The sequence below is a fragment of the Harmonia axyridis genome, chromosome 1 (assembly GCF_914767665.1).
Source record: "Harmonia axyridis chromosome 1, icHarAxyr1.1, whole genome shotgun sequence".
NCBI lineage: Eukaryota > Metazoa > Arthropoda > Insecta > Coleoptera > Coccinellidae > Harmonia > Harmonia axyridis.
Window position 1 is genome coordinate 46,392,234 of NC_059501.1, and position 20,305 is coordinate 46,412,538.

The window sequence follows — 20,305 nt, forward strand, 5'->3', positions numbered from 1 at the left end:
TTATATACACTGCGCAAAAAAATTAACGCACATTCTGAAAATCTCAATTTTAATGAAAGTTAACTCTACATTGACTTTATAACTTATTTTTTATGTTCTCTCGGGAAGGTTTTGAACGAAACAAGACACATTAAATGGAAGAAAAATTCAGGATTTCACCGAATCTTATGTGAAAGAAGAGAAAATAAACAATTTTCAAAATACTGGAATGCTGATAAGTGATTTAATACTTGGTATTTCCATCCCTTGCGTTAATTACAGCTCGGCAACGACGGTTCATACTCAAAATGAGTGATCTCAAAATGTTTTGATCTAATCCTTCCCAGATTTCTCTGAGTTGGATTCCTAAGTCATTAAGAGTATCTGGATGATTTTCTGAACTTCTCAGCCTTCCATTGAGGTTGTCCCAAACCTGCTCAATCGGATTGAGATCTGGACTTCTTGCTGGCCATTCCATTCGAGAGACTTCAACCTCTTCAAGGTACTCCTGAACGATGCGCGCACGATGGGGTCTGGCATTATCGTCCATAAAAATGAAATTTTCACCAATGTATGGGGCAAATGGCACTACATGCTCTTCAAGAATGTTCCTTATATACCTATCAGCATTCATAGCTCCATTATCAACGACCACTAGGTCTGTGCGAGCAGTCAAAGATATTCCACCCCATACCATAATCGATCCTCCCCCGAAACCAGTAGTATTCAGGAAATTGCACTGAGCATATCTTTCACGTGGGCGTCTGTATACAAGGGAACGTCGATCACAATGGTAGAGGCAGAATCTAGACTCATCTGTGAAGAGAACTCTTTCCCAATCAGCCTCTTCCCAATGTATATGCTCTCTCGAAAAATCCAAACGCGCCCTTCGATGGGCTGGGGTAGGAGCTAGGCCTCTTGCCGCGACACGAGGCCTCAAATCTCAAATTCTCTGAGGCGATTTCTTATTGTTTGAGTACTAATTTGCACCCCATGAGTTTGCTCAAGCTGATTTTGAAGGAGGCGAGCGGTTGCAAACCGTTGTCTCAACGAAGAAACTCTCAAGTAACGTTCTTGAATGGCAGTTGTTACCCGCTGTCTACCCTGTCCTTGTCTTCGGACATTCATACCTGTCTCCCTGAATCGCTGCAACATTCTGGACACACTTGTATGGGAAACTCTAAACCTTTCTGCAATTCTTGTGTATGTCCACCCTTCTTTTCACAAAACTACCGCTTGGGCACATTCCTCTTGGGTTAAATTGCGTGTTTCGCGTTGCATAGCGATCGAGTGTAAAAAATCACTAGAATTGATTGAGAACAACTGATTTCAGAATGGAGCCAATACATTAAAAATCTGATAATCTCATCTTTTTTTATTCCTGCTGGGAAAAAGCATCTGTATTGAAAAAAAAACGTTGAAAGTGGATAACATATATTTTTTTTTAACTGTTTATTGCATATTTACAATCTACCTATATAGTAATTAGTAAATGTTATGAATATTGGTTAATGGTTCTCCGCACAATCATTCCTCCAAGGTCTTCGGGCCAGGTTCTTTTCAATCTTTCTCCAAGAGGGGTTGGGCGAAAAGATTGCTTATCATTATATTTTCATGATTTGTGGTTCGGTCCTTGTATTTGTTGATTCTTGGCGTTATTGTATCTTTTATTGATTTTATTCTCAGATCATTTTGTAAACTGAAGTTGTGACGTACCATGGTGCTCCTGCTATCATACGCAGTGTTTTGGACTGGAATGCCTCCAGTATTCTTGTGTTGGACGGCTTAGAACATCCCCACAGTTCTATTCAGTAAGTCCACACTGGTTTAAGGATACATTTATAGATTATCACTTTATTTTCAAGAGATAGCTTCGATTTTTTGTTCAATAGCCAGTACATTTTATTCACCTTCAGGTCGAGTTGTCGCCGTTTCATTTTTATATGGGTTTTCCATGTCAGTTTTTCATCCAAATGTAGTCCAAGGTACTTGATCTCTGTTTGGATAGGTATGGGTGTGTTTTGCAATTTTACTTGTGGGGGTTTCCCTTTTTTATTGGTGAAAGTTACCTGGGCCGACTTGTTGGTGTTAATTTCAATCTTCCATTTTTTAAGCCAATCAGAGAGAGCATCCAGATGATTTTGTAGTTTTTGGGATGATAACAATGGGTCTGCATCTGAGGTTATAATTGCTGTGTCGCCTGCAAATGTTGCTATGGTAGACTGGTCAGTTTGTGGGATATCCGAGGTATATATCAGGTATATATAAGTCCGAGTATGCTACCCTGTGGAACTCCTGATCTTATGGTCTTATAATCGGATAACGAGTCCTCTGTTTTAACCTGCAAGTAGCGGTCGTTCAAGTACGACTTCAATATTTTGTAAAATCGGTCAGGTAAGATTTTTTTCATGCCAAACTCTGTCAAAGGCTTGTTTTACATCTAGGAACACCGAGGTGCAGTACTCTCCTGTTTCAAGACAAGTTTTGATTTTGTTGACAATTCGATGGCATTGTTGGATTGTTGAATGCTTATTACGGAATCCAAATTGGTGATCTGGCACATGTTCTTTCAGTGGTGTTGTTTCTTCTAGTCTTTTTAGTAGGAGTTTTTCGAATAACTTTGACATGATAGGTAATAAATAGACTATCGGGCGGTAGGATTCACAGTTTGTTGGTGGCTTGCCTGGTTTAAGTACCATGATCACTTGTGCGAGTTTCCACTGCATTGGATAGTAGCCTATTTCTGAAATTCTATTAAGTATGGTAGTGAGAAGGACGATGGCCTTCCGTGGCAGGTTTTTCAGTACGTCTCCTACTATAAGATCATGTCCAGGTGCTTTGCGTGGATTCAATAATTTAATTTCACTGAATACTTCCTTGGGTGTAAAGGGCTTAATTGGAAGAGATGACTGGGTAGGAGCATTTAGAAAATCTTTGATTTCACTGTCAGAGTTACCTTGTTGGCTGGGAATAGTCCCAACCAACAAGGTAACTTGGGCTCGCACAAACTCTGACAAATCAACAGTTTTTGCTGAATATCTAGCTGAAGTATCTATATACTTCAGCTAGATATTCAGCAAAAACTGTTGATTTGTCAGAGTTTGTGCGAGCCCAAGTTCCATTAGATTTTTTGGTGGGTGAGTTGCTTACTATGGGCTGTTTCAACTTTTTTGTTGCTTTCCACAAAGAATGGTCGTCAGGAGATGGCTGGGTTATATAGTTATGGAAACTGTTGTTCTTTATCTCTTGTAAGGTTTTCGTGATCTCGTGAGTTAGTCTGTTTAGATTCCTTTTGACTGATGGGTTTCTACTTCTTTGCCATAGTCGTCTCACTCTTCGTTTTTCAGATAACATTTGCCTAAGGTATAGTGGTGTATTTTGAATTTCCACTTTTTCACTCGTATCTGGTGTAGCAGCCCAGGACGCGTATTGTATGATTTCTGTCAGGTATTTAACAACTTCTTCTATTTCTTCGTCATTACTTATTCGATGGTTCAGAGTTATGACTTCATCAATTGTTTTCCGAAATAGTTCCCCGTCTGTTTTTGCGGTGCATAATTTTGGTATAGACTTCTTCTGGATCGGGTGAGTGCTAAGGGTGATTATTATGGGACTATGATCGGATGACAGATCGTAACAGGATTCAATATTGATGTGTACATCACCAATGCCTTTAGTTATTCCAAAATCAAGCAGGTCGGGGATTTTATTCAAGTCAGTGGGCCAATAAGTGGGATCCCCTGTAGATAGGATATTGAGGTTATTGTTTAATATCGTTCTATATAGAGCTCGTCCTTTGGGGGTGGTTAATCTAGACCCAAATGCGGTATGTTTCGCGTTCCAATCGCCTGCATTAAGGAAACGAGGGCCTAGAGTGAGTATAAAGTCGTTATATTCTTCAGTTGTTACTGTATGGCGTGGAGGACTATATATTGATGCTATACATAGGGGCCAATTGAAGGTTTCCAGATTCAGTACAGGGTGGGCAAATTTCGATGTTTTAGCACTACAACTTTTAAACCAGATGAGATAGACAAAATCTGATACCCACTTCTCGGTCTCTTTTTCTGAGAAACTAACAAGGGTAGTATTCATTTTTGGCCACCTTCTTTTGTTTTGGAGTAATAAGCGAAAATTGGAAAAATGGCGATATCGAAAAACATTTATATCTCCGCTAATACTGATGATAGAGCTCTGAAATTGAAACATTATAGAGGCACTTTTTAACGTAGAATCCAGTGGCGTGCTCGTATTTTCAAAAGGGTTTTTAATTACGAAGCTATGACCCAAAGTTATGTTTTTTCAAATAGGAACACTAGATTTTTGTGCCATTTTCTGAAAGCTTGATTTTTCCTGATTTCAAAAATATATAGCATCGCATGATTCGTATTAAAATGAATAACAGAAAATGGTTAAAAACCTTTTTTTATTTGAGAGTCTCAATATTTCTATGGTTTCAACTGTTGATGAGCCCTTCTATAACAAGAGCAGTGTCCTTCCGTCAATCTGATTATTTCTATGTTTTTCACTTATTTCTACAAAATTCGAATCTAAATTTATTTTATACAAATAGTTTCGAAAAGATAAACGAACTTGGAAAAAGTTTCCTAGATAGCTTGAACACAGTTTCAAATATTCATTTATTGAAATATCGTGAAGAGGTGTCGACTGTGCATTGTGCAATTGTTGTCATTATTAGGTTAAATATTATTTCTTGTTTGTCCCTTCGTAATTAAAATGTTGAGTTCAATCATATATGGATTGTTTCATATGCTGTTTAAAATGGATTGGTACTTGTGCGTATTGATTCTGGAGATCTATGTAAATAATCTCCTGATACAGATACATGCATCTCAATACAACTCTTTTGATTGAAAAATTCGATCTTGTGGTTTCTCCGTTATTTCCAAATCAATTTTTAGATAAAGAATTCATAAAACATATCTAGATTCGAATTTTCTAGAAATAAGTGAAAAGCATAGAAATAATCAGATTGACGGAAAGACACTGCTCTTGTTATAGAAAGCTCCATTTTTCTGTGTTCATCAACAGTTGAAACCATAGAAATATTGAGACTCTCAGGTGAAAAGAGGTTTTTGGCCGTTTTCTATTATTTATATTGAACCGAATCATACGATGTTATATATTTTTGAAATCAGGAAAAATCAAGCTTTCGGAAAATTACACAAAAAACTAGTGTTCCTATTTGAAAAAACATAACTTTGGGTCATAGCTTCGTAATTAAAAACCCTTTTGAAAATACGAGCACGCCACTGAATTTCACGTAAAAAAGTGCCTGTATAATGTTTTAATTTCAGAGCTCTATCATCAGTATTAGCGGAGATATAAATGTTTTTCGATATCGCCATTTTTCCAATTTTCGCTTATTACTCGAAAACAAAAGAAGGTGGCCAAAAATGAATACTACCCTTGTTAGTTTCTCAGAAAAAGAGACCGAGAAGTCAGGGCCGTCGCTAGCCAAATTGCCGCCCTAGGCAAATACCCAATTTGCCGCCCTAACAGTCAACTCTGCAGAATGCAAAAATATTATTTTGGGTTATCGGGGTCTTCTACCGAAATATGAAAAAGTTGAAGGCGACAGTTTGTAAAATTTTAATTATAATAACATAGAAAAAATATAAACAAAACTAGGGGTGCAACGAAACGCCATTTTCAAACCGAACCGAATTTTTCGATCCGGCTGTATTGGCCGGACCGAACCGAATTTGTAGGCCGAATCACAAACCGAACCGTTGGCCGGATCGCAGATCGAAACTCCTTCAAAGAAGCTTCAGAAAAAGGACTAGAGGAGCGTTGCAAAAATCTAGTTTTTAATAAAAACTATTCCATAGCTACCTTCATCGACCCGAGATATAAAAATATGTTTTTTAACACATCGGAAAAAAAATCAATTATTTCCATTGTGATCAAGGAAATAACTTCTATAAGTAGACTTACTGGAGGAAGCGATTCGGAAACGAATAACTCAGATGACGAACCATTAATAAAAAAAAAAGAAGGCCAGTAACGAGACTTCAACTTTATGGCAATGCTTTGAAGACATTGCCAATTCCTCTAAAGAAAACAAAAACTGTGATGTTAAAAAATCCATCACGGATGAAATTGGTCAATACCTCTAAAAACCCATTTTAGATCGGAATTCGTGTCCTCTCGAATTTTGGAAGACACAGAATAAAAACTTTCCTTACATTTTCAAACTTGTACCGAAATTTCTTTTATGTCCTAGAACAAGTGTTCCAAGCGAACGCTTATTCTCAGAAATGAGGAACATTTTCGAAGATAAGAGAAGTTCGTTGGATCCCGAAATGGCCGAAAAAATAGTGTTCATTCATGAAAATGTTTAGTTGTTTTATTTGACTACTCTATAGAATCAGAAATATTTTTGTTTTCATCCTGATGTTATTAATTATAAATTATGTTATGATCCTTTTCGTGAAGAGTATTTTTATGTTTTCAGCTGTGATAATTATGAATTACGATTCTTCTCTAGAAGACTTTTATTTTTTAATCTGTGATATTTAGGATTGATATATCATATTTCTAGAAGACTTTTTATTTTTATTATGCAAATAAATTATCAAAATTATCTCCTGTTTTTCTTTCAATTTTCACTTGGAAAAATTCGGCCGAATCGAATTGGAATTCGGCCTAGGCCGGAATTCCGGCCGAGCAGCCGAATCGGCCGGAATTGGTAGTTCGGTTCGGTTTCGGTTGCAGCCCTAAACAAAACCAACAAGTTCAAACTTGTACAAAAAATGAAAATCATTTTAGGATTGGTGAGGAACAATAATAGGAATACATAATATGAATGACTAGAACAAAAAATATATTTCCGGAAAAAATATTCAACGAATTATTTGTTATACATTTTTTCCATTTTTTTGAACCTAAGGGGAAAAATAACGAATTAAATATAACGAATTCGATACGTTTTTTTTGCCGATATTTCTCATCAAATTATGCCGTAAATTGTAAAGAATCAAAAATATGGATTTTGCTACCAATATCTTTCATATTTCATAATAGTATTCAATAAGGACCCGCTCTAGCGTTTCTGCCGCCCCGGCAAAAATACAAGTCGACGCCCTTGTTCGGGGTGAGAATTTTTATAAAAAGTTAGAAGGGTATTATGGACGGAAAATGTATTGAGTGTAATTATTTCTTATGAATTCAAATTCAGATACCTTTGCAAAAAAGTATCTTATTTTGTAAGCAAAATATACTCTTACAAAGTAAGTTTGATGGCTTTGTTAACATTATTTTAAAATATAATTGATTTATAGAATTTGAAATAACATTTCCACTCAGCATTAAAAAAATTAAGTTATTAATCCAACAAAAAACACGGTGAAAGTAAAATAAAACTATTTAATACATTCTTTTAGGAATCTAGTAGATTCCTCGGAAAAAGTAGAAAATACCTTTCTCCAATATCTGCCGCCCCTCTAGAACAGGCTCTGCGGTCTCAGGTTTTTCTGCTGAGTTCCGACTTTATAAAACGCTTGAACATTTTGTTTTTTATCTTTAAGATGATAGTGTGTAACAATCGGATGATACGGATGAACCATTATTTCAAATTCGAATGCGCCCACCCCCAAAACTAATTAATTTGATAAAAAATCATGTGTGAAATTCTTTGAAATTAAAAAAAAGTATTCAACACTTTCTTCTTGGAATTCGGATTTCTGAAAAAAATTGAAAATGCCGCCCTCCAATATTTGCCGCCCCGGCGCCTGGACAGTTTTGGGGCGCACTACTACCACCCCGGAAACGTACCTGAAAGAAACACGGATCATATTTCTTTGGGAACATTATACCTATTTTGAAATAAATGAATATGATTTTTTCTATTAAGTCTATCTCATCATCCGACGCTTCGAACGTAGGTACTTCCCAGTGCCGAAAAATGATAATAATAAGGAAATTATGAAAATAAAAAATTATAGAACTTACCTTCAGTAATCTACTTTGAAATCCTTAAATCCAAAAACAAATCGAAAAATTCAGAATATAACACTCACTTTGCACATACAGTACGATCAAAAAAATATTGTTATATAATGGAACGTGGTATAAAATAAAATAAATTTCTCAGATATGTATTTCTTAGGAAGGATGAGATGGAAATGATGAAATGGAAACGTTTCTCGTATATTTTGCATTCATCTGGGAATAGGCATTCTGGTTGAAGAATTGTAGAGAAAAATATCCTCCACCGGCTACCCTAATAAAGCAATAAAATTGAGCAGTGTTGCAAAGAGAAGGCCGACACGCCTGATTAGTACATGTGTTTTTTAGCATCAATATCTCGTAAACAGTAAACAGCTGTGAGAGGGTTTACACGACATCTGGATATTTATGAGTTGTTGTGTATAATGCGGCACCTTTGATAGTTTAAAATGTTGATTAAATTGTCTGTATATTTTCGTGTTGTTTCTAACCGATTTAAATCTCATTTCTTACTTTGAATTTCTACACATATGATTTTTGTTGATCAAGATTGAAATGCCGCCCCAGAATTTTGCCGCCCTAGGCGGTCGCCTCCCCTGCCTACCCCCTAGCGACGGCCCTGCGAGAAGTGGGTATCAAATTTTGTCTATCTCCTCTGCTTCAAAAGTTGTAGTGCTAAAACATCGAAATTTGCCCACCCTGTACAGTTGCTTGGATTTTGGCAGTAATGTAAGGCTGTTATTCATGGTGTTTAAATGTATTTTTCATTATGATCGCTGATCCTGCATGTGCTGTTCCATCTGGGTGGTTTGCATAATATATGTTGTATCGAGGTATTCGTAGTGATGTAGCCATTAGTTAGATAGTTTGTTGATGACTGTAGTGAGCATGCTTAGGATCATGCTGTTTTGATTGAGCAGTTGTGTGAATAAGTTCTTGAAATCCTCCAGGAAGTCTGTTAGTTTTTCTGATAGTTGTTGTATGCCATCTGTGTCTTGATTATTTAGGGCATGGGCATAGGTTTTATTCGTTTTACCAATATTTCTTGGTTGCGGTAGTGTTTGGACTTGTGGAGTACTGGTTGTTACTTGGTTTTGTGTGTTAGTTCTGTTTCCTTTATTTCTGTTTTTCATATTCATTAGGACACGGTAAACAGAGCATCCTTTATAATTTGCAGGGTGATCACCTTGGCTAAGTGCGCATGTGGCTGGGGTATTTTTTTGTTTCCGGCAATTCTTACTGTCATGATCTTGTCCACATTTAACACATTTATAGGGTTTTCTGCAATATGTTTTGCTGTGTCCATAATCTTGACATCGCGTGCATTGAACAATAGTGTTTTTGAATTTTGGTGGTTCTACCCTGATTTTAATTTGCCCAAGAAATTCCAGATTGAATATCTCTTTGTTGTTTTTTTGAGTCTCTAGATCTATGAAGTGAAGTGAGAGTGGATCTTTACTCACCCTGTGCTTGGCATTGATGATATTTCTCACTTTATGGCCTTTTGTTTCGAGCTCCTGTTTAATTTCGGGTATTGGTATTGAGTGGTGCAATCCCCGTATAACATATGCATGCATAATTCTGATGAAAATAATTATCATTGAGATCACCTTCAGTTGTAGAATAAATATGAGATTTCCATAATGTGCGTTATTTTTTTTTGCGCAGTGTATTTATCATCCATGGACATTAAATATGCATATTGGCAAATACCCATGATAGATGAGCAAGTTTTACAGTTCCGAATCGCAGTCTTTTTCACTTCGTTAGAATACCATTTGGTTTGATAAATGCTCTAGCAGTTTTGCACAAGGGCGTAGAAATGGGGGGTACTGGGGGTAATCACCCCTCATTGTTTTCGGTTTTTTGTATCATTCTCGTCACAAAATGTCAATAGTCTAGTTATCAAAGAACTGAACTGAGTAATTCGCATAAAAAAATTGTGTGTGAAGACGTCAGTTTTGAATTGACTAATTCTTTATATCTACACGGTGTTCCTAAATTGGAGGTACAAATGAAAATGATAGATTTCTCGGATAATTTCAAGAAAAAAGTTCTATAACATAAGTCCCCAAACACTTTGTTTTTGAGATACAGGTGTTAAATTTTAAGTTTTTTTTGTCAAAGTACTTTCCCTTCACAAGATAATTAATTTGAATTGACCATAGATGTTACAATTTAAAGTTTTCATCATGTTATATGCTTATTTTGAATTCAAATAAACGGTGATATTTTTCTGGAAGGGTGCTTGATTCTTTCTTTCAGAACTATTTTTTGGTGAACCGTTGTTAGTTTAGAAAATGTAAAAAACAACTGTGGTCCAATACTACACTTTTTGGTTTGTTATAGTTTTATCGTATCTGCTATCGATTACGAGAAAAAATTTTCAAACAACTCTCTAGCAATCCTCAGGAAAATCCAAATTATTATAAAGATCCAGCTAGTACGCTGTATCGAACGAATGAATTATAAGTTTTAGTACTTACTTACCCACTCTGTAGCGAAGATTGATAAAGATTTGATAAACTGATATACCTAAGCATCGCTAAAAAGTACGGCAAATTAGAAACATCCTGTATCTCGAAAACAAAGCGTTTGCGGGCTTATAGTCATGGGTCTTTTTATTCCTAAAATTATCCAAGGAATCTCTCATTTTCCTCCGTAATTATAATTTAGGAACATCCAGTATAAGGTAAGAACAACCGAATTGATAATAAAAAAAAAAAAATTTTCTGATCTTTCACTTTCAGTTCCAAAAGTAGATTGTGACTATGGAAGTATTCAGACATAGATTTGGTAGAATTTTCTCAAACTAAAGGCAACTTTTATTAGAACTTGAAAACTTCTATAATGGAAAACTCTTTGAAATATCTAAAATGGCGTCTCAAGAATGCTAAAATTCACAAATACTTGAATTCACCACAACTGTTGCGGGCGGATATTGATCATTGGAAATTATTTGTTCCTAAAGAATTTCGTTCGGAACTTATTCGTCAAACCTACTTCTGGACATGAAATTAGTGAAAGATTTTATAGGCTGAAAATAAAGGTGATATATCTAATTTTATTAAAAATGTTATGTTTGTATCGGACACAAACTCGTTCAGAAACCTCCCTCTGGATTTTTAGGGAAACGACCTTCTTTATCGCTCCTTTTCAAATGATAGGCACCGATATTATGGGTCTCTTACACAGATCTTCTAATGGTTATAAGTACATTTTAAAGATCTGCGACTATTTTCTCAAATTCGTTCTTTCAGTACCTTTACGTTATGCAACCGTTCCCAAAATATGTGAATATTTGGAAAACGAAGTATTTTTGTTGTTCGGAGATTTTGACATAATGCCATTGTGATCATGATTAGAATTTTTAAAGGTATAAAAGTTACTCCAGTTACTAGTAACTTCGTTCGTTGAAGACTTGTAAACCTTCTGTGGATTAGGACGCATATTATGCCCACTATGAACTCAAAAAAATATATTCAACGTGAATGACAGGCAGGATTGATTTCGAAGTACTATTTTTTCTTCAATGTTTAAACGAAACCATTTCATTAATTGTATTCGTTATTTATATTCGCATATTTGTTACGAAGAACTCCAGGCGAATGAATTTCAACTCATTTTGATATTTCAGGGATATCGTTAAAAAGAAACGTGATGAGCAATTGAAAATGGTTTGGCGCATCTCTGCACAGCACAAAAAATTACAAACAAGAATGGAACATATGAGAAAATTTCGAAGACAACATGAACAGTTGAGAACTGTTATTGTTAGAGTTCTGAGACCAAATATTCACAAAATATCAAACGAAAATGAGGATGCCGATAGTAATAAGGTGCAATTGACACTTGATGCAGCAGATGCAAATGCAATTGAAGTAAGTAAATACAAGATTTGTAGGACAATGGCTTTTTCGCTAATTATATGGATTTGGATTTATTTTTTTCTTCCTTATGATTCCTTACTGCATATGAGATTTTATATTTACAATATGTATTTGGCTATATAGGTTGCTATGAACCCGGACAGTATTTAATTTCAAATTTTCACGGATAGAAATATTTTTTGTGTTTATTTTTATTATTTATTTCTACACCATTTGTAATATATATATATATATATATATATATATATATATATATATATATATATATATATATATCTCTATATATATATTACAAATGGCGAATTTCAAAACAGAAGGAATAGTACCCCAGGTGGGTAGGAACCAATGTTCCAAATCCCACACCTTCAAGTTCTGCCTCACGGATTCTGGGGGAGGCAAAAATTCCCAATATAACAACACAGCAAGAACAACTTTGTTCGTTGCTGCATTCAACATACGAACAATGCAATCTAACAACAGATTGGAAGAATTGGAGGAGGAATTATCGTGGATAAAATGGGACATAATAGGCTTAAGCGAAACAAGAAGACCAGAACAACAAACAGGGATCACAATTAAGTCTGGCCATTTTCTGTACTTGAACAATAACGAAACAAACACTCATCTGGGTGGAGTGGGATTGCTGGTAAATAAGAGATTGAAGGACCAAATCGTTGAAGTATGTTCCATATCCTCGAGAGTCATATACCTGATCTTGCAGATATCTAGAAGGTATAGCCTCCAAATTATACAAGTGTATGCCCCCACTAGCGCTTCGGACGAAAACGAAGTTGAACAGCTATACGACGACATAACGGCAGCAAGAAGGGCCGAGAGAGCACATTTTTCGATGATAGTTGGTGATTTTAACGCCAAAGTGGGAAGTACCAACACCGATGGTATCCCGAACAGAGGAAATTTCGGTCTGGGTGTATCAAACGAAAGAGGAGAGACCCTAATGAACTATCTCCAAAGAGAGAATTTATTCTGCATGAACACCTTCTTCAAGAAGCCAACAAAGCGTAGATGGACATGGAGAAGCCCAGACTCAAGCACAAAGAATGAAATAGATTACATCATCAGCAATAAAAAGTACATAATTGCAGACGTAACAACGTTGAACAGGTTTGATGTAGGAAGCGACCATAGAATGACTAGGGCCAAGGTTATAATTGACACTAAATTAGAAAGAAACAAGTTACTGCGATCACACAAGTATCCAACGCTAGCGGAATTAAAACAACACGAAGATAAATATCAGAAAATTCTGAACAATAAACTGCTACAAACAACTGAGCTATCAACACTTGGAATTAACGAACTCAAACATAAAATCCAGTCAGGTATCCGAACAGCTACACGACAGGTATGTTATACTAGAAAACAACAGAACAACAAATTATCACAGCATACCAGAACATTGATGGACGAACGGAGAAATTCGAAGAAGGGTACAACAGAACACACCCAGCTGAATAAAAAGATTAAAAAGAATGTGCGAAAAGACATCAGGAACCACAACACAGAACTGATAAAAGCAGTCATTGAGGACAATAAGAATATGAAAGTTTTAAAAACAATCAACTCACTTGGAAGAAGACAAATTCACCAATTGAAAAACGATAACGGAGAGATGGTACAAGGAAACAACGAACTCATCCAAATAGTTGAGACATTTTATGGAAAACTATATTCCTCACTGAACCAGAAGCCACTAGTTCATTCCACTAGGGTGACAAATGTCGGCTCAGAAGAAATACCAGATATCTCCAATGACGAAATCACTCTCGCCCTCTCACAAATGAAAAGCGGTCGAGCCCCAGGCGAAGATGGAATTACAAAGGAGATGATACAGTTGGGAGGTGCAGCAACTCTCAATACCTTTAATATTCTCTTAAATAAGTGTTTACAAAGCGGAACAATACCTGACAACTGGAATAACGCCCAGGTCGTTCTTCTCTTCAAAAAGGGTGATAAATTCAACATCGAGAATTATAGACCAATAAGTCTCCTTCCACTTCCGTATAAATTACTGACAAAAGTAATAACGAACAGACTGACCACTAAATTTGACAGCTATCAACCTCCGGAACAGGCGGGCTTTCGTAGAGGTTTTGGCACTACCGAACAAATTCAGAACATCAGAACACTAATCGAAAAGTGCAATGAATACAACATAACTGTTCATCTGGCCTTCATCGACTACAACAAGGCGTTCGACTCCATCGAGCTATGGGCTGTGTTTCAAGCGATGGACAATGCAAGGATAGATTCCAGATACAGAAGCCTTTTTGAGTACATATATAAAAAGGCAACGCTTCAAGTGAGGATCGGAGAAGGTTTATCAACCGGACTAATTCCTGTTCGGAGAGGGGTGAGACAGGGTGACACTATTTCTCCAAAGCTTTTTACACTGGCACTGGAGGATGTTTTTAAAAACCTCCATTGGGAACACAGGGGCCTTAAGATCGATGGCCGATATTTAAATCACCTGCGTTTCGCGGATGATATTGTGCTTATCAGCAGCGACTTGGTCGAGTTGCAGGAAATGCTTTTGGAGTTGAAGACAGCTTCGGAGAGGGTGGGACTAACAATGAACCTAGCGAAGACTAAAATCCTCACAACAGAAGAGAGGAACATCCAGATAGGTATGGAAGCGATAGAAAGGGTTCAGGATTATATCTACCTGGGTCATCAAATAAAACTGGGAATAGAAAACCAGCAAGCCGAAATTCAAAGAAGAGTCCGTATGACTTGGGCCGCTGCTGGAAAACTCAGCCACACCCTCAGAAATCCTGATATACCTATCAACCTCAAATCAAAAGATTTCAACACCTGTATCCTTCCGATCCTCACATATGGGCTAGAGACGACTACTCTGACTTGCAGAAGCGCTAACAAGCTCAGAACAACACAAAGGGCCATTGAAAGACTAATGCTGGGCGTCAACCTCCAAGATCGTATAAGGAACGAAGAGATCAGACGACGAACACGGGTGGAGGATGTAATAAAACGAGTTGCTACCATGAAGTGGGCTTGGGCAGGACACGTTGCTCGACAGGACGACACCCGTTGGACAAGACATATCATGCAGTGGAGACCGAGACTGCATAAAAGAAGCGTCGGACGACCCCCCAGAAGATGGATGGACGACATTAGAGAGACTGCGGGTCGTAACTGGTATAGAACAGCTAGGGATAGAGAAGAGTGGAAGAAAAGAGGGGATTCTGAAAGGCTGTTAAAGAAGAAGAAGATATATATATATATATATATATATATATATATATATATATATCTTCTTCTTCTTTAACAGCCTTTCAGAATCCACTCCTGGACATAGGCCTCCCCTCTTTTCTTCCACTCTTCTCTATCCCTAGCTGTATATATATATATATATATATATATATATATATATATATATATACAGGGTGAGTCTTTGACTTGTACATATATTTTAACCCAAGATTCCTGAGGTCAAAAGAAACACTTTTTTCCTTTACCATTTTTTCCGATTCGGCCCGGTTAAAAAGATACAGGCTGTTGAAAATCGTTAAAAAAATTTGATTTTCGGCTATATCTCGTAAATGGTTCTATTGAAGGAAATGATTTTTGAAATATAGCTTTTTTTTGATGTGATACATCTTCTCCGAACACCAGATTCCATACACATTCTTCTGTTTCTTTGTTATGAACATAACATACCATAAAAATACCAGAAATTCGAAGAAACCAACTCTTAATAGTAATTTGAACGTTCATTGAAGAATATTTGGCTAATTTGAAAAATAAAAGTATTCTTCATATTTTCTCGTACAAAGCGCCGTTTTCGAATAACTTGATCTTAAAAAAAAAAAATTATCTGTAAAATTCAAAAAATTGGGTACTTTGGCTGAATGCAACTCTGTTCTATTGTGGAAAAAAAACCACAGAAATGAATATTTACTATGAAGTCATGTCTCAGATTTAAGAATTGAAGTACTAGCCAACTTAGTTTGAAAATGAAGTTATTTGAATAAGCTCACCTCAACTCCTCGATTTGATTAAAAATCACTGAGCTTTGGCACAGCTCTGATAATAAGAAGATACTTCACTAAAATCAACATTCTTTTTGAAAAGTCCAGATTATTCATAAAACCCATGTTTAAAAAAGTTTTCACAAAATGGTCCCATTATAATGACAACAATCAATATCCCACTAAAGACTGCTGCTATCGAACAATACTGTATTCTTCTTCGGCTCATTCAAACTCACATCGAAACATACCACTAGGACTATGTACATACTAGACAAATTTTCATGTGATTGAGATTGAATACTTTTATTCTTTTGCTATTCCATAAATTCATCCTAAGAGCTTATGATTGACATACTTCCAAGAGGGCCATAATTGTTTTAATGTGAAAACAAATTAGGTGAGTTGAAAGAAACCAAATATTCTATTGTGGATATTTACATTGAATACTTCTCATTTATTTTCAATGCCAAAATCAAGATGAATTAAGTAGTAAAGTTGGCTATAATGTAGGTACACATTAACAACAAATTTGATTACAAGTGGAGTCTAACATTTTCCATTGATTACAGAGCCAGAATATTTTACATATTTCCATATTTTCATACTGATGGTTTCAAAAATATTGATGCATTTCAATATTTTTATGAGATAGTTGGAACAAATCAAATGCTTCATTTCATAACAAATATCTTATAACAATAACAGTGTAAACTGTAAATGATTTAGGTTAGAACATAGATTATTCGAACCGAACTGCTGTGTTTATATTTGGCATCACTCGAAATTTGAAATTCAAACTTAAAACCACAGATTACTATAGTCTGTGTTAGATCTTTCATAGATGAATATTATTTATTTGAGATATTAAGGTTAATTCTTGCACGAAAAATAAACAACGATATCATATAAATGAAATATAATGAATGAATGGATATGAGTATCAGAGCTAATATGGGTGGTAGCGAGCTCAATTCGTTATAATTATCGAAAATGAAATAGAAATCAAGAGAAGAATATTTAATCTTTAGCGTCAACGAAATTGGAATAACTCATTTATTTGATTATAAACACTACTTTGTTCAACAAATGGAATGTTAAACGTGAGTTTATGATGGTTTTTCTAATTTAGTAGCTTATTTCCAAGGTTCAAGAGGTATATCTTATGCTTGAGAAAACTTCAGTGTTCTGGTTACCAGGGGTGAATTAGCTCATTATAAAAATTTAAAATGGCTATATCTTTTTAACAGGGCCGAATCGGAAAAAATGGTAAATGAAAAAAGTGTTTCTTTTGACCTCAAGAACCTTCGGTTAAAATATATGTACAAGTCAAAGACTCACCCTGTATATATCGGGTGTCCCAAGGTGAGTGGCCTATTAGATTATTATGGAAACTATTGATGGTAAAGATTTCAAATTTCGTGGATAGATATTTGGCCATGTAAGGTACATCTTTAAAATACTTTCACATTTCCAGTGTTGCCGGATGTACGACAATTTGGCAACAACTTTGTTATTTTAAATATGACATCCGGTATTTCTATTTTTTTCATGATACTCCATAAAATATTAAATCTATTCACTCTTACTTTTCCATCCCTATCTTTAACGGTTTTCGAGTTATCAATTATTTTTCGAAATTTTAGATCAAATTGGCGTATTACGAAAATGACTCTAGTTCGCTCAATATTTGAGATTTAAGTCAGAAAGTCGGAAATGCTTCGTTTCCGAGATACAGGGTGTTGAAGTTGAAAAAATAATTCGCGTTTTCTTTAATATGTTTTGACTGCTTCGAAATCCTTTCATGAAATTATTCCTATTCAAATATTAAATTTAAATTCATTTTGAAAATTTCTAAGGCGAAATGCATGCGGATTTTCTATTGCCCACTAAAGTAGAAGTGGTATGCTATGTAATTGTTGTTTTTTAATGTTCTGAATATTCTGTTCCTTGAAATATTGATGTTTTACGAATACTGAGTTTTTATTTCCTTCGAAGGTCTGTAAAATCCTATTTCTCTGTAGATGATTTCTTCTTTGTATGCTTCGTTCGGGCCTTTGGTAACCAATACCATTTTCCTGTATTTGTTGATAAGCTATTAACTTAGTTAACTATAATTATAATTAATGACATCTGAACCTAACACACTTTAAATCTGTCATTGTGTATAGCCATTTTAAATCTATTGCCGCAACAATTGTTGAATGTAAAACAATCAATCATTCGAAGATGGCATTTGTGCATTCGGTGGACGGTGGACATTTCGAAGACCTTCTTTAAAAATTATTATGTTATTTTGTTGTGTTCTAAATTGTTACTTCTAAAAAATATTTAATTTAAAATTATTACAAAGGACCCCGCACGTTTAGTACGGGAAATGGCTTTCCGTGAATTTGGCTGAATTTTTGATATGTTGTAGTTATTGATGAACTGATCAGAAAAGTCCGTAGCCACAAAGCTCAAAAATGGACAGTTTTCGAGATATGGAGCTTTGAAAATGGATTTTTTGCAATTTTTGGAGTTTTTGCTCATCAATCGGGGAGCTCTCATTTCTGGTTTTGATGGAATTTGGATGTTCGGCAGCCAGAACCCGACTGAGAAATGATCTACCTTGGTTATATTAGGCACCGTCATCGATAATTTTTTATACACTGCTCCACATTGGCTATGAAATGAGATACAAAATCCAAGATCTTCCATACATCTTTTCATGCCACACAGAATAATTCACATGACCGAGAAACGACATATTGTGAGATTTTTTTAAGAGAGACCATAATAACTGAATCCTCATATATCTGATGTCCAATAATATCAAATATGTTAGCCAAAATGTTCATAACCAGGCACCGCTAGCTGGAATGGGGGAAAATGGGAAAATCATAATCATATATCCTCAGGGATAACAATTGTGATCACTATTGATGTCATTTACATATGATATGTGATTTGTTTCTCACAAATCTCGATAATCTGACAATGGGGTGCCAAGACATTTTCCTCAGAATGTCTCGAAATTGATGATAGCATCTCACAGACAAACGAATCCGTGAAAATGTCTGCAGTTTTGATACAATACAGTACTATCTGGGTAGAATATAGAAGTCCAAGTGTTGGAAGCTAACTATGAATGGAACTTCCGATATTAACCCACGAATTCTTGAAAATAATTTTTTTTTTCTATGAACTTTTTGAACTTCACACATACGAAGGAATATTATCTAATAATATGATAGGTGGCAAAATGAATGAGTATATCAATCAAAAACAATATAATAATGAGAATAACATTCATAATAATAATAACAATAATGATAATTTTGCCCTCGATTCGATTCATAATATTCTAAATGATTTCTTGCGATTGCTAATATAATTTCAAATTGTTTTTTGTTTATTATCATTATTGTTATTATTATTATGAAAGTCACTCTCATCATTATAATGTTTTTGATTGATCTACACATTCATTTAGCCAACGATCATATTATTAGATAGTATTCATTCGTATGTGTGAAGTTCAAAAAGTTCATAGAAAAAAAAATTATTTTCAAGAATTCGTGGGTTAATATCGGATGTTCCATTCATAGTTAGCTTCCAACACTTGGACTTCTATATTCTACCCGTATAGTACTATATTGCATCAAAACTGCAGACATTTTCACGGATTCGTTTGTCTGTGAGATGCTATCATCAATTTCGAGACATTCCAAGGAAAATGTCTTGGCACCCCATTGTCAGATTATCGAGATTTGTGAGAAACAAATCACATATCATATGTAAATGAGATCAATAGTGATCACAATTGTTATCCCTGAGGAAATATGATTATGATTTTCCCATTTTCCCCCATTACAGCTCGCGATGCCTGGTTATGAACATTTCGGCTAACATATTTGATATTATTGGACATCAGATATATGAGGATTCAGATATTATGGCCTGTCTTAAAAAAATCTCACAATATGTCGTTTCTCGGTCATGTGAATTATTCTGGCGTCATCTTGTGGCTTGAAAAGATGTATGGAAGATCTTGGATTTTATATCTCATTTCATAGCCAATGTGGAGCAGTGTATAAAAAATTATCGATGGCGGTGCCTAATATAACCAAGGTAGATCATTTCTCAGTCGGGTTCTGGCCGCCGAACATCCAAATTCCATCAAAACCAGAAATGAGAGCTCCCCGATTGATGAGCAAAAACCCCAAAAATTGCAAAAATCCATTTTCAAAGCTCCATATCTCGAAAACTGTCCATTTTTGAGCTTTGTGGCTAAGGACTTTTCTGATCAGTTCATCAAGAACTATAACATATCAAAAATTCAGCCAAATTCACGGAAAGCCATTTTCCGTACTAAACGTGCGGGGTCCTTTGTTTCTACATGTTACAAAAATATGGATTTGGCTTTAAATGCGTTTTTCCTGAAACGGTTGCCCCTAGCCACAAATTTGA

General features: G+C 35.4%; 1 protein-coding gene across 1 annotated transcript in view; it reads left to right on the forward strand.

The window, feature by feature from the left end:
- LOC123675346 (dynein heavy chain, cytoplasmic) overlaps positions 1 to 20,305 on the forward strand; it is a 263,591-nt gene that overhangs the window by 52,277 nt on the left and 191,009 nt on the right. Inside the window, exon 5 of the mRNA XM_045610709.1 lies at positions 11,588 to 11,831. Within this exon, the coding sequence (XP_045466665.1) occupies positions 11,588 to 11,831 (244 nt within the window). The remainder of the gene's footprint in view (positions 1 to 11,587; positions 11,832 to 20,305) is intronic.